Source organism: Sander lucioperca, chromosome 11, assembly GCF_008315115.2.
Source record: "Sander lucioperca isolate FBNREF2018 chromosome 11, SLUC_FBN_1.2, whole genome shotgun sequence".
NCBI classification, from domain to species: Eukaryota; Metazoa; Chordata; class Actinopteri; order Perciformes; family Percidae; genus Sander; species Sander lucioperca.
Window position 1 is genome coordinate 35,811,856 of NC_050183.1, and position 15,807 is coordinate 35,827,662.

The window sequence follows — 15,807 nt, forward strand, 5'->3', positions numbered from 1 at the left end:
TCTGATAAGCGTGTGTCTTGGGGAGCAGCTGGCTAGGATGGAGTTATTCCTCTTTTTTACCTCCCTCCTTCAGAGGTTTTCTTTCTCGGCACCCGCTGGAGAGCCGCCCACTCTGGAGTTTAAGTTAGGAAGCACTCTCTGTCCCAAACCTTACCGCCTCTGTGCCGTACCACGATAAACCACCAACTGTCCCAAACTGTACCATCACAAACACAATGAATCAATGTGTTCCAATATACAGTATATATTTCAATACATCAAAAACTCTGAACGATACTCTGTATCTTTGTTATTTTACATGATTTTGGCGTAGTTTTCTTTTCCTCAATCAATAGGTTGCTTTGTTAAACTTTTAATGTTATTGATGCAATCTACTCTAAAAAAACTAAAAAATCACTGTTATCTTAATTCAGACCACTGTGTGTTTATGTTCACAATGTGGTTACAGTCTGAGATTTGGCAGGTGAGAAAAACACTCATATTAGAGAATACCATGCCGTCAGTCTCAGTGCTGTTTATCAACTTGAGCATGTGTGATACCCGCTGAAATAGAAATATAGAAATCTAGTCTGCTGTATACTGAATGTTTCAGTCTGGCTCTGGTGTATAACGTTTGTGTGACAGAAAATGTCTTAACCCTTGTGTTGTCTTTGACGTTTTTGTCACTTATTTTGCTGTTTTTTTTAAACGTTTTTGTCTCTTTTCAAAGTTTTTGTAGCATTGTTCGACGTTTTCGGCGCTCCCTCCCCCCACTACCACCACTGTACACTAACAACTTATTACCACTATTTTTGGAATTTCTGGTCACTAACCTTATATAGCCTATGAAATTATATCTAACTTTTGAGTTCAGAAAGTATGAATTATTATATATTTATTATAAGATCAGAGGATGTTGATGGATAATCACAGACTGTCAAAGTTTAGTCAGAATAATGCTATAAAATTGAATAAAACACCCAAAGGTCAGTGATAGTAGTAGTGAACTGATACTTAATTTGACTTGTGAATAGCGTTTCATGGAACCATCCATTTGGGTGAAAGAAATCCAGATTTCTGCTACAGAAACTTTAAAAACGGGTCAAATTTGACCCAAAGACAACATGAGGGTTAAATTGAAAATTTCACCTTTTATATGTATATTCTGAAAATGAGCAAACCTGAAGCTTGAGGTCTCTTTTATCTTTACATCAGCATGCACCTCATCTCACATTCTGGGTTTTCCCTGTGAAGCTTTTGAAGTTAGAGACGGAAAATAAAGTGCAAAAGGAAGACATAAAATCTACTATAGCTTGAGAAAGTCTCAGTCTCTGCTTATTTTTCACACAGTCGACACGCTGAGGGACTATGAACATGAGCAACCAGCTAAATGAGAAAGATCGGGGTTGTTTTTCTTTTTATTGTGAAGGGACCTTTTTCAGACTAAAAGAGTAAGTTTGTTTTACCAACCTAACTACTTAAAAGGCAGATGTATATGTACTGTCAGTTCAGTCTATCGTGGTTTCTGTTGCACTGCAAAGCCCTTAGTGACATCAGGCCAGTTGCTTTAACATCCTTGGTCATGAAGTCATTTGAAAAGTTAATCAAAAAAGAACTCTTAGCAAATAGTGTCTCCTAGACCCTTTTCAATTTGCCTATAGGGCTAAAAGGGGTGTGCAGGAGGCGCCAATGACCTTAAGTCACCTTCTAGATAAACACCTAGGTTTGTGGGAATCAGGCTGCTTTTTGTTGACTTTTCATCTGCTTTCAACACTATATGACCACACATACTAGTTGAGAAACTGATTTTCACTTAGACTGAAGTATTGTTGGCTGGGTTCTGGATGTTCTTACTAACAGAACTCAGAGAGTAAGGATAAATGGGAAATTGTCTACTGAGCTTATATCTTCCACCGGTACGCCTCATTGTTGTGTTCTTTCCCCTCTTGTGTATGTATTATACACAAATGACTGTTGCAGCCATTATGATAATGTATTTATTGCTAAGCCACGCCCTAAAACACCCCCTGCTTTATTGCAGATTTTAAAATCAGCGAGACCATAATTAAAAAAAGGAACATCATTCTGTGTTGCAGAAGACTTAAAACTAGCGATTGAGACCATAAACTCATTATGAAAATGTTTACTGAGGTAATAAATCAAGTGAGAAGTGGGTCATTTTCTCATAGACTTCTACAGAAACCGACCTCCTTTTGCAACCGCACGTGTCACCCCCTGCTGGAATTCAAATAGAATGCAGGTTTAAGGCACTTCCGCATTTGCAGCACTTCGCCGAACCGGATGCGTTGTCCATTAATATTAACAGTCTATGGTCATGGCCCAGATTTTTCCTGGTGCGAAAATGCTTACTTACAACTTAACGTTTCTAAAACAAAAGATCTGTGTAGATTTTAGGTGAACCCCCACAGCTCTTCAAAGCACTGATTTCCAGGGTCAGACAGTGGAAATGGTTACGACTTACAAATATTTGGGCACTACGATTGACAACCGTCTGAAATTCGATTCAAATACTGATATTCTACACACAAAAAAAGCCAGCAGCACCTATTTTGCTTAGAAAAGCTTGTCAAATTCCAAATTGACAAGACCATGATGACATTGTTCTATGGAGCTTTTATAGAGTCTGTCATCTCATTTTCAAACATCTGCTGGTATGGTAACCTGGTATAAAAGATAAAAACTCCCTTGCTAAAATTGTTAAAGAGGCACGCAAGATGGTGGGGGTACAGTTCAGCATTTTAAATCCCAAAACCTAGACTAATACCTAAACTAATCCCTAGACCTATTTAATAAGGAGGTGCTCAAAAAGGCATCAGCCATCCTCTCTGACTGTGCCCACCCACTAAATTCTGAGTATATCTATAGTTGCCATTGCCTGTGGTGAACAGTGATGATTATGATGATGATGATGATGATGATGATGATGATGGTAGGGTGACAGTCACAGTGCACACTGTACTTGTTGTTGTCGATAGGGTGATGGTATGTTTTGCTTGACATATAATTTATGTACTGTATGCCATACTGTAATTTGCTGTGTATTTTGTGTGCGTTTTTATACATACATACATCTATGTTTTTATGCTTTATGCCTGCTGCGACACAAATCGCCCCTCTGGGACAAATAGTAAATTGATTGATTGATTGACTGATTGATTGACACAGCAGTGAATTATTACAATTAATTAATATTAGGCCTGTCAATCGATTAAAAAATGTAATCTAATTAATTACATACTCTGTGATTAATTAATCAAAATGAATCGCATACATAATTAACGGTGCCTGAACCGATACTTTTTAAGAAAGTAAAAAAAGAAAAGAAAAAAAGGGTACTAAACAACAGTTGGTGACATTAAAGAACGGCTTGTTTATTGCTAAGGCCATATGGTCAAAATTGAAGTGATTTAATAATAATGTATAAAAATAACAAGAACTTTTTTCACTAGTAAATTGCTGTTGAACGACAAAAACAACCACCAGATGGGAAAAGGACATTTACAATAACTTCAAATGCACCACGAGGCTGTAGTTTACCAGTTTCATTGAACGCACCGTCTGTGTTGTTTCTTTGACGGCAGCTGCAGATTGTTACATACCGGTGTTGAATCCTCTACAGTAAAACACAGTCAAACTTTACACTGTTTAGCGTTAGCTGTCAGCATTTTAACCGTTTTTAATCCAGCTACTAGCTAGCAGTAGGCTAACGTTAGCTGCTGTCGAGTATAGTGTTAACTAGCGTCACGTGCAGCGGTGTTTGTGTTGCCGTCTGTTTCAGAGCATCAGAGAAAAGCGCAGACATATCAGTGGCACCAGATTTCGGTAGCCAGGGTTGGCAGGAAGAAGAGTTTTACAAGTAAATGTTCCAGTTAATGATCCAGGCAGCACATTCTCATCTCCCTCCTTCATTTTACAGTCCAATGGTGGCTAGAACGGCTCCGGGTCAAACGTCAATATGGAATGGATTAATCTGCATTATTTTTTCGAACGCGTTATTTTTTCTCAGATTAATTAATCAAAATGAACGTGTTATTTTTACAGCCCTAATTAATACTTTAATGTTTATGATGTATAATGAATCGACTGCGTATGTCTGCCATTCATCCACCCATTATAATAATAATAATAATACCTTTATTTATAAAGCGCTTTTTTACAAGATGCTTAACATGCAATTGAAAAATACATGAGTAAACCGTTAAAAAATGTGAATACAGCACTACAGTTTATTTTACAACAGTGAAATCAATAAAAAGCCAGCCTTAAAGTTTTTAAAAGTTACTTAAAAGTGTTAGATGCCCTGGCATTCTACAACTGAGGGGCCCGAGGATCTCAGGTTGCATTCAGGCTCGTAGGAGGTCAGACATACACATTGGAGCTAACCACGTACAAGTCATTAAAGTGATCATTACAATTTTAAAAATCCATTCTAAGACGGACTGGGAGCCAATGAAGGGATTTTAAAACCGGTGTGACGTAATCACATTAACAGTTAATGTTAAAAAAAAAAAAAAAAAAGTCCCAGGACTAATGGAAACAAAAATAATAATGAGGTCGCTGTGAAGCTACGTTCAGCATCTTTTTCAAAGTAAAACGTTGGGGTCACTCAGAAAGTTACATGTTGGTGCTGACAGCAGCATGTTTAATGAGAGCAGGTTCTCAGCAAACTGACATTTATAGTCAACTGAACCACTGTGGTGATGAAGTAGGGCACCAAAGTACTGAAGCCAATGTTCAAAGGTTCTGTGTTACCACCAAACTAGGTCACTGGCCTCTTTAAGATGTTTAATTTGCGCAACAGAAATTACTTAAGTCAGATGCATCTCACAAACAAGTCATTTGAGGGAGATGTAACAGTGGCTAAAAACTTGTTGGATTGTCTCTTGATAAGAAAACCTTAAAGGCATTACAAAGGCACGGAAACGGCATGAATTCTGGTGAGCTTTATCTGAACATATCTACTTACGTAACTGATGATTCGGATGATGAGTCATGTAGAAAACGTGTAATAATAATTGAACATTATGTACTTTCAAGATGTCTTCTAAAATCAAATGACCAGCAGGATAACACCGTGTCACAAATGTCTTTTCTCTTATCTGATCTGTCATGGTGCATGTGTCGCAGAGCTGAAGTTCCACAAAACATTGTCTCTTCCTATTTTTAGCCAGAACGTCTCCTGTACACAGATTGCTGAGGTAAGTTTTGAAAGTCACTTCATATGCGGAAATTCCCATAAAGTGATTCTTTAAAAAGAAATTGGTGATGAATTTGGTGATTTATGATTAAAAAAATAACTTTTTGTTGCAGCTTCTGAGTAATGCTGAGTGGGTTCTAAGAGTTTAAGAAAAATGAGCTGAAATGAATCTCCCCTCAACCCTTTGGAGATTCATTATTATACTTCTCAGTTTTTCCATCAAGCGTGAGTATAACAGTACCTATATATCCATTCATCCATCTATCCACATTATTACTATTAGCTTGTTCCTGATTCAGTGAGAAAAACAGGATCTTACCCTTGCTTACCTCTGATCACAGCGGTGAAGTAAAAAGTGTTTTAATTTATTTTTTTTGTATAGAGGTTAAATGATCATGGAAAGACACATTTTTTCTATCAAACTTTTCTTGGCATGTGTTATTGCAAAGAAAGCAATGGGGATTGACAATAAAATAGGAAGAGAGGGGATAGTTTGCATCACAGAATCACATCCCTGCATCTTGGGATTTAAACATGTTTACCGTATGGCAGGTATTCAAATGTATCATCTAGTTTGAAACCTTATAAAACCCAAACATAATTCCTCACTTTGGATAGTACTGCTATGTAAACCTTTGGGTCTGTTTTTTTTCTGGACAGATTTCCCTCTTCTCCCTGCTGGCTGCCAGCGCTTCATTCCCCTTGGCAACCTGACAGTAGAACCAGCTCTACCCTTCCTCATTGGCTCAAACCTGACTGTGTACTGCCACACCAAAGAATGTAAACGGGGGTAAGAATGGTTGAAATATGATTAAAAAAATATATAGTACCTACATTTATGTATAAAATGTATTCAGATATGTAATAGCCCACATGTTCAGATGCAGTTATGTTACTGTATTCCAGTTTCAGAATATCCCTGGAGCTGAATGGTGAGACTGTGAATTCTTTGAAGAAAGTAAATTGCACCACGATGATGTTCAGGCTGTTCAATGTCCGGATGCCACGATCTATACTGATCTGCGAGCTGAAGGGTGTTGATCAGAAGCCTCAAACTGTTAATGGACTGGACCTACATGGCGGGCGTATGTACAGTTGGCACTTATGTCTACAGTCATAATAGGCTTGTGAATTGAAATTGATGAATGTTATCTGAAGAGAATTAATCTGCAAACTATGTATATTGCCAGGTAGTTGTTAGTGTTGGATGCTATCGTGATTCTGCATGGAGGCCATGGTGGACTTCATTTCTTCTTCATTTTGTTTCTCAAAATGTTAAGTTTAAATGACCTTTCTGTCTTACATTTTGAGGAAGCTATAGAAACACTGACAGGATTCGGTTAGAATCTCATTTGCAGATTAGCTCCCATTAGTCTCTGTTGGAAAAAGTAATATTACACTTTTAGTCAATGAACAGTATTGGAGACATAGTTTTTGTGTTTCTCAGTGGGAATACTAAAATTACGGTGATTTGCTTCATTGTTTGTCTCTTTTGTGCAGTCCCTCCAGATAAACCTGAACATATTATGTGTGAAATGTCAAGGAGCTCAGATTTCATAGACTGCACATGGGAGAGAGGACAGAAAACACACATCCTTACTACCTACAACATTTCAGTCAACAGGTATGGTGTTATATTTAGGTCAAATTAAGCTATTATTATTGTTTTCTTGCAGGTCAGTATGTGCTTTTGACAAGAGCAAACCTTATTTTTAACACATTTTGTTATCAGAGAAAATGGGACCCAGATACTTTTAGATCAGATCCAGGATGCTGAAGAAATCACCATACCCCGAGCAATGATTGATGAAAACACTAAATACCAGTTGATTATCACTGCTTACAACCACTTTGGAGCATCACAATCTGATACATTCACCTTCTGTGTAAAGGATATAGGTAAGCTGCCATTTCTGTTGAATACACTTATTCATTTCACTTGAATACACTTATCTTTATGAAGGAGAGTGCATCTACGCAGTAGGAAGTATTTTCTGGAGAAATGAGTCAACCTGTGAACTGTCGTTTTGTTCTATCGTCAAAGTTTGACTAATTTGACTTGGCTACTGTTTCTCTGTTTTTGTATTATGTCTTTGAAGTGAACAGTTGGCCCGCTGCCTCGGCCCACCTCTGTTGCTGTTTCAGTTAATTTTTTAGAGTTTTGACATCTGTTGCAACAGACTTTTTGAGAATTTTTGAGTCATTGATGAATTAGTAACTGTTTTATTTTTTGTTTTGGAGTTATTTGGGCGTGCTGGGAGCTCATCATGCTGGATAATCACTGCCCTTTGTGTGCATGCTTTTTTATGTTCTTTTGTATTGCAGTGATACCAGAGACACCATGCATCATGCAGATAGAGTTTGGGAATAACTCCATGACAGCCATATTGCAATGGAAAACCTCTGAATCCTCGGAGCATCTCAGATCCGATGTCAGGCTCCGCACAGATAATGCCGCCTGGGTAAATTGATTTTATGACACCCATGATAGCTTTGTGGTTATTTGCAGAATCAGGCAATGTGCGGGTGACGCAATGTCTTGATGTTTTCTAGGAAGTGGGAGAGGAAACAGAACTCAGTGAGGGTCTGATACAAGTGGATGGACTGAGGCCTCTGACTGAATATGAGTTCCAGATGAGAACATGTGACACGTCCAGGTCAAACTCCAGCAAAAGGTCCTTCTGCAGCAAATGGAGCCCATCTGTGGCGGGGAGAAGTCCTGGGAAAGGCAAGCTCACAGTTTTTACTTATCATGTAACAGAGGCAGTCTAAATGTGATAATGTGATAGTTTGTCGTCACTCATACAAAACCCACATCTTGTGGTTAAACTTATCTTTAGGTCCATCTCAGCAGCTGCATGTGTGGAGGATGTTAGGCAGCCTGGGTACCAATGGGCTGCGGATGGTGACTGTTTTGTGGCAGGTAATGTGTCATAGCTATTCATTATCTCTGGCTTTTAAAAATTGATATTGCCCATTTTGTAATCCAAAGTTTTACAAAATACCTGAAATATGATACATTCATCGAGAAACATGTACACTACTTAATGATTAAAGGTCCTACATCATGCTCATTTTTAGCTTTCAAACTTATATTTTGGGTTTCTACTAGAACATGTTTACATGCTTTAATGTTCAAAAAACACATTATTTTTTTCATACTGTCAGTCTGAATATACCTGTATTCACCTTTTGTCTAAAACGCTTCGCTTAAGCACCTGTCTCTTTAAGCCCCCTTCCCAAAAAGCCCAGTCTGCTCTGATTGGTCAGCATTCCCGGGTCTTTTGCATCTGCGTTTTCGGCGTCTCTACATCATTATTTTAGCCGAGCAATAACTGTAACGATACTGTAGCGGCACTTTCTATCTATATATATTATAGTTGTGACATCACAACCTTGCGGAAGTACAGATGGCTCATTTAAAAGCAAAGTTTCTGAATACACGCTGTGTGCATAATCGAAGAACTAATTTGCGTTCTTATCGAGTTACTGAATGAAAAGATTGCCACCACTTAAATATCTGTATGGTGAAAATAACTCTCTCTTGGCACTAACCTGCGGAACTCTAGCCTAGCCAAGATATAGTAACCCCCCCACATGAAACCACAAGTTGTTGTTTTTATACTTTGGCTTTTGTACGAATTAAACATAGGAGTTATGTGTTAATTAGTGAGCATTAAATGTGCTGGTAGGTGGATTTTGTTACCATTGGACTGAGCCAGGCTATCTGTTTTGCCTTGTTTCCAGTCTTTATGGAGAGCTAAGCTGCCCATCTGTTAGCTGTGGGTTCGTATTTAATAGGCAGATATGACAGTGGTATCAATCTTCTCATCTAACGTAGAGAATAACCATATTTCCCAAACTGTCAATGTATTCCTTAAAAATGTACTTAATGGATGATGTATGGACTTCTTCCCCAGCCTCCATCACCAGATGATTACACTGGTGCGGTGCAACAGTACAAGATCTTTCTGGGTAATGACCAGAAACAGGAAGTGACCGGTTGTGCAGCTTTGAGTCCATGTTCAGTTCAGGTACCAGCAGAGGTCCAGGCACTAAGCATCAGTGCTGTCACCTTGTATGGAATGTCTCCACCGGCTAATGTGCCACTCAGACTCTCAGGTACACAAATATTAGACACAGAAGATAAAACCGAGCAAAACAAGTTTAAGTTGTCAAGAAAAAAGACCAATAAAGTGTAATCATTTCTTGGTATCTAACTGTTTAGGTGATGTCAGATCTGTTTTGAGACTGTTGGCTCCTGCAGCAAATGGTAGTGCTGTGTTTGTCTCCTGGTCATGGCCGGGGAAAAAACACCGCTCAACATCTGGAGGAGAACCACTGCACTATGTGTTAGAATGGACAAGTGTACCTGCGGCAGAGCTGCAGTGGCAAAAAGTGGCTAAAGATCAAGACAACACTTTAATCACAGGTACACAACACACCGAAAATATATGAAATAACACAAAACAATTGCATCACATAAAGAAAAAGCTTTTATCCATAACATGGCACAAGACATACACTTAGAAAGGACATCAACTGAGATAAAGCAGTGGCCTCTTGTGGGCAGTTGGTGAATTACACTACTGTGTGCTTTTCTAATTTTACTGTATAAAATGTACTGTATACTGTAACTGTTGAGAATTTAAAATGAATAATCTTACTACAGCTGCAGCCAACATTCATAAGCAAAGTTGAATGTTTTGTGAAACCTAGTAGAGCTTATGGTGATAGTATTGTTTCAGGCCTGACTGCAGGTGTGAGGTACAATGTCTCTCTGTATGCTGTGACCACCAGAGGTGTCAGTGCTCCATCATCCCGTCTGGTCTACTCCAAAGAACAGAGTAAGATTCATAAATGCCACATAAACACAAAAACAGTTTATTCCTATATTTTTAATTTTAAGTTTATATAATGTGATAGATTTTGCACATGAGCGATTCAGAAATCACATGTTATATAGCCTTTATATACTCAATCTACACTCATTATCTGGTCTCTGTCTCATTTGTATGTGTTTTAGAGCCAGTGTGTGGTCCAAATGTGTCAGTACTGGTCCATGAGGCCAGACGGATCCAGATCCAGTGGGATGAGCTGCCTGTAGACAAGCAGAAAGGCTTCATCACAAACTACACAATCTATCTCCAGATGCTGGACTTCAGCAACACACAACTCAGCAGTGAGCAGTTGCACCGTGTCCCTTTGTGTGGGATTGTCTTCTTTATGTGAACATAGCCAGTGGTGTAGTCTAATGTATTTTAGCGGGTATACTACACTACATAAATATATGGACCAGAATGGATATATCAAAGTGAGGGGTCTGGGTGTCCTCGCCCAGGGAAATTTGGAGCATCACAAACTTAATTTCCTGCATTCTGATTCTCTGATCTCTTTTTTGCACCAATTTACGGTGGAAATACCTTTATTTAGCCTTTGTGAAGGAAAACACAGATGACAATTCAAAATATATTAAAAAATATAATGGAAAGTATGTTGTTACGTGTCATTGGGCATTTTTAAGTGGGTATATGGAAATCCCGGAGCTTTCTTAGTGGGTATACTGCGTATACCTGCCTATCACGTAGACTACGCCACTGAATATAGCTGAACGGACTGATTAATAAAACGATTACTGGATCGGCAGAAAATTTATCAGGAGCTATTTTGATAATCGATAAATTGCTTAAGATATGTTTTTCTTACAATTAGTGGTTCGAAATTTCGTACAAATTTCGCTTTTCTTTGTCTTATGTGATTGAAAACAAAATATTTTAGTTCTAAATTGTAAGTTTGACAAAGCAAGTGAATTTAAGACTTCCCCTTGGTATTTGGGACATTGTGAAAAACATTTTAAATAACTAATCAAGAAAGAATTCGGCAATGAAAGTAATTGTTAGTTGCAGCCCTCCCTGTGAACATATGAACATATGTAGGCTGTTCTAGCCAGTCCATAATACAAAAGATGTTCTGCATTTTCATCTACTTTTTCAATGCTGTGAGCACCACAAACAATAGTCCATTCACCTCCATACCGAGGGTGTGTGTGTGTGTGTGTGTGTGTGTGTGTGTGTGTGAATGTGCTTTACCTAGCATGCCTATGTGTATGCACACGTGTGGGGAAATTACATATGCAGTAGTATGCATATATTGTGTTTCACAAGCCACTGTTACATAAAGGAAAGTGTGCAGCCAGCATTCCATTGATACTCTCCTCCCACAAAGCTTCAGTGCATCAGCAGGGTATTTCACCTCTCACTTCCAGTAATGTGGTGAAAGTGGAACAGCAACCTCATGCTTGCTTGTTTTATGCTTTTGTTATTAGTTTGCTATTTATAGCCAATATCCACATAAGAAAGAGAGTCAATGGAGCATAACAAATGTTAAAACATTGATTAAGACAATAAATCGCCATACATTGACAGTTTTGTCTCAGAAAGCCCGGCTTTTAGTTATATCCTATAAACCTCTTGTTGTTCCAAACTAATTGTTCGTTTGAATATGTATTTGGAAACTTTCTCGACATATAACTGAGGAATGCAGATGTTTACTAGTGAGCAAATTGATGTTTCAAACACTGGTTGTCATCATTTTCTCAGTGCCTTCAGTGAATCATAGAGTTTTCTAGAACTGACTTTGACCACGAACAGGAAGCCATGTGGCTGCATGCACACATGCAACCGTTTAGCTGTTACTAACCATCCTGCTTCATAAACTATTTCTGGAACCTTAGTGTAAAAACACCTGAGAGCTTTCTTTTTCTCTTTCTTATGTGACATGTTGTGTGTCTACTGGATACAATCGCTCTTTCGTTCAGTCATTTCTTCTAAAGTTTTACTCAAAATTACTGAAATATTATCTTATTCCTATCATTTTTTGCAGTTACTTATATCTCAAAACATAAATTATCACAATATAATGAATTATCAAAATTGGGTGCTAGTCTGGAGATAGCAGGTATGGCTGCACCACACTGATAAAAATAGATTTTAGCCTTTATCTACATACTCTGGCATTCTAGGGTTTAAATTGAAGTTCTTTAAAAAGTTAAACTCAGGTCAAGAGTGAGACATTAGCATGAGCTGAATGTACAGGTAGCTATTGAATTAAGGCAGTTGATCTTGCCTAACTGCATTTTGACGGTTGTGGTGAAAAACGTCAAATAACATATTAAAAATAAAATGACATAGAGACTGGGGAATGTTTTTGACATTACATCGACTGTACCAGTGATCAAATTTGCTTATAATAGATTTTATTGCGTGTGTTTTCGAGAGTCAAAGTGTGCATGCACGAGTTTCTGATTCTGTTCCGGGCCCGGTGGGTCAGTAGGAGAGAAAAAGTTGTATCAAACTAAAAACAAAGGTTGGTGGTTCGATCCCTGGCCCCGCTCTACATGTCTGTGTGTCCTGATGCTGTGTGATTGTGCGTGAATGTTAATCTGATGAGCAGGTGGCCCTTTGTATGGCAGCCTCGGCCACCACTGTATGAAAGTGTGTGTGTGAATTGGATGAATGTTGCCTGTAATGTGTGAGAAAAGCGCTATATAAATGCAGTCCGTTTACCATTCCTTTTCCAGAGATGGTGTCTGCCTCCGGCCCCAGACAGATGTGGCTGGACTGTCCTGAAGGAGCTCTGGCTCTGCAGCTGACTGCATCCACCTCAGCAGGAGAAGGGCAGCGGGGGAACCGGATCTGCTCTCAGCCGGAAACCCCTGCAGGTCAGTCTCCTGCTGCCATCCCATGTCCCTAAACATCAACCTATGAAGCCTGTTCTGTGAAAGCATTTGCCTGTAACTTTAATTCCCCTCCATTTTATGTCAGGCAAGAAATCATTAGGTGGCAAGATTAAAGAGAACTTTGTTTTCTTAACTTTTTGACATCTACTCTACTAAACTGTTGTGTCTTTCTCTTCTTGTATCCTGTAGTAGGCCTGGTGATTTGGACTGTTTTCATCCTTACCCTCTTTATAGCGATCATAGCCAACCTGATGTGCTGGAGTTGTGTGAGGGAAAGGTATTTTTAAGCATTATTTATGTCTGTATAACATTGTTTGATGGAAAACAACAGTTAGACAGACATCATCTAGTAATAGTGAAAGTATTATGTGGATAAACATCACTTTTTTTCTCAATCTCCTGCAACTGATTTTGAATGTGCATAGGTTTTGTTTTACTAGTAACTAGGATGGATGCCACTGTGGCTAATTTCATGAATAAGAAGCCACGCAATTAACATGAACAGAAACCCTGTTGAGAAGGTTATACTCTGAATATGTGGTCAAAGCACCCCAATCTGATGGTGGTTTAGGATGTGGAGATACTGAGTGTGTGCTTTATGAAATATGGCAGAGATATTCAACAGGGGGTCCGTGACCCATAGGGGGTCCTCAGTGTTGCTGCCAAATTATTTGTTTACAAAATAATTTTCAAAACTTTCTTTTTTCAAAAATTAATATATGTCTGAAATACACATTCAAATTAATCTAACATTTTAATAGCAAAGATAAATTGGCCTATTTGTGAAAAAAAAAATGATTTACACATTGAAGATAAGCTTACTATGCCTAATATGGTAGCCATACAGTTAAGCTTAAGGATCCACTGCCATTCATTTTCATCCACGCAGCCCAGTTGAATGCAACTTAATGTTGTACAGTATATGGAGTAGGGGGTCCCTACTCTGTCTCTCTTTTAGCTTAGGGGTCCTTGGCCTGAAAAACATTGAAGACCCCTGAAATATGGAATTGCCATCATTAGATATGAACAGTAGTGGAATAAAAATGTTTTCTAAATTCTGTACATTTTGCTTCATTACTGCATCAGAATCAGTATCAGTATCAATAATGGAAAAACTGCTCTGCCTTTTAAAACCTAATCTTCTTTTTTTCCCAGGATAAAACAGAAATGTATATCATGGGGACCTGCCTGGCTTAATGAAACCTTACCAAAACCAGGAAACAGTAATGCCATCAGACTACTGGAGGTAATCAATTTGAGCTGATGAAGCCAGATGTGTTGAGATTCATGTTTCCCTCTTTTAATGTGAAATGTAAAAAAACAGCAACAGCTAGCAACTGCACTAACACCAACAATACAAGCATAGTTATATGCTATCAAAGATATTTCCTAAAAGACAGAAATCAATCAATCACTACCATTGTAATACAATTTCTAAACATGCTAAAAAAGTTCTAGAGGTTCACCAGTCAGGACTGCAGCAGGAAGTAATGTCAGTTGTCACTTTCTGCTTTCACTCTGGCAACGTGCAACTTTGTGAGCTGCTGCAAGTGAACAACAGAAGTTTGATAAAAACATACTTGCAATATATTCATCACTTATGGCTTTCTTTTGTTTGTTTTTTCGGTCAGCAGCAGTACGAAAGCGAACTGTCCTTCTCGTCCACCCACAGCGACCCTCCGCTGTCGCCCATCAGTTTGATCTCTCAGGAGGAGAGGGATGACGTGTACCCCACCATCCACGTCGAAACATCCCAGGTTGGATCAAGACCCACAGAACCAACAGCAGAGATACCTTTGCTAATGTCAGATCCTGGAACAATACTTGTTGACAGCCAGCCGGAACATGTCAACTACAAACCCCAGATTGCTACATTGGCTCCACAGGGAGGAGAGGTGAAGGAGACAGAAGAAGAGCAAAGGGACTTACCATCATTCTGGGAGGAAGACAGATGTGTGAGATTTGGAGTATTACTGGGAGGGTTTCTGTCCGGTGTGGAAGTGGGTTTTACTGATCCACCTCTGGGGCTGACTCTGAGCTCTGATAGCGGTCTTTTGTGGCCTAAAACTCCCAAAACAACAATTGCCTTGAATGGAGGCTTCTCTCTGGAGAGGAGGGCGACTGAGAACGATGTAGAAGCAGACTCACTCTCTCTGGATTTACAGCAGGGTGAAATAATGACTCCTGACACAGCTGACACTTGTTCATCTCAATATACAGTTCAGACAACACTGAAAAGTGGTTATTTCCCCCAAGCAGCTGCTGTGAGCAGCACTGCACTCTGTGATGCACAGAGGTAGCAGGGACGAAGGGAATGGCACAAACAGGACAATGTGCACTCCTAAACAGATTTTTAAGAAAGCATTATATCCAATCACCACTTCACTGACCTCAGTGAATATGTGTAATCAGTGAAAATCATGCTTCACATGATCTGTGATTATGAACAGCTCTGTTCAAAACTAAGTTAAGAAATGTTTATGTTGAATTTGACTGAAGTGTTTAATAGTCACTATAATTATGTTGGCACCTCGTTCTATATATACATACTTTATAAAGTCATCAAGTTAATTTGTTAATAAAGAATGTGAGTTTCTTACTTTATAATAAGCCGCCAAGTCTGCAGTTGTAACTAGAAAATGCATTTCCTGCAGAAAATGCATGTGAATGCTAAAAAACTATATTGATAAAGCTAAACTGGATTGCTAGCTTAACTGCGTAAGAAGAAGGTGAAGTAGTGAGAATAGTTGGACAGTGGAAATGGGTTTTAATAAGTATGAATTTGAACATTTGAATAACACCACTAATGTAAAAAAAGATGCAGAATATTTAAAGGTTTTTGAAAAGCTAACGCTAAACTAATTATTGGTTT

At 38.7% G+C, this 15,807-nt stretch overlaps 1 protein-coding gene across 6 annotated transcripts; it reads left to right on the top strand.

The window, feature by feature from the left end:
* Positions 1-4,569: 4,569 nt before the first annotated feature.
* On the top strand, positions 4,570-15,807 carry il23r (interleukin 23 receptor). Of its 6 annotated transcripts, none has more exons than XM_031318176.2 (18): positions 4,572-4,937; positions 5,128-5,198; positions 5,311-5,422; positions 5,858-5,987; positions 6,104-6,282; positions 6,698-6,821; positions 6,930-7,096; positions 7,523-7,659; positions 7,751-7,925; positions 8,038-8,120; positions 9,118-9,319; positions 9,426-9,629; positions 9,946-10,044; positions 10,224-10,379; positions 12,777-12,917; positions 13,128-13,212; positions 14,091-14,181; positions 14,567-15,806. In XM_031318176.2, the coding sequence occupies exons 3-18, from the start codon at positions 5,362-5,364 to the stop codon at positions 15,233-15,235; spliced, it is 2,703 nt and encodes a 900-aa protein (XP_031174036.1). In that variant the 5' UTR covers positions 4,572-4,937; positions 5,128-5,198; positions 5,311-5,361; the 3' UTR covers positions 15,236-15,806. The 6 variants fall into 6 exon arrangements, with proteins under 6 accessions (XP_035862759.1, XP_031174036.1, XP_031174033.1 ...); XM_031318173.2 differs by having other exon boundaries at positions 4,573-4,937; positions 13,125-13,212; positions 14,567-15,805; XM_036006865.1 differs by having other exon boundaries at positions 4,573-4,937; positions 14,570-15,805.

Excerpts from the sequence above, each read along its gene's own strand:
- il23r (XM_031318173.2), top strand. The coding sequence starts at position 5,362 with ATGAATCTCCCCTCAACCCTTTGGAGATTCATTATTATACTTCTCAGT. Across the intron at positions 6,822-6,929 it reads TACAACATTTCAGTCAACAG|AGAAAATGGGACCCAGATAC; the intron begins GTATGGTGTTAT and ends TTTTGTTATCAG. Across the intron at positions 10,380-12,776 it reads CAGCAACACACAACTCAGCA|AGATGGTGTCTGCCTCCGGC; the intron begins GTGAGCAGTTGC and ends TTCCTTTTCCAG.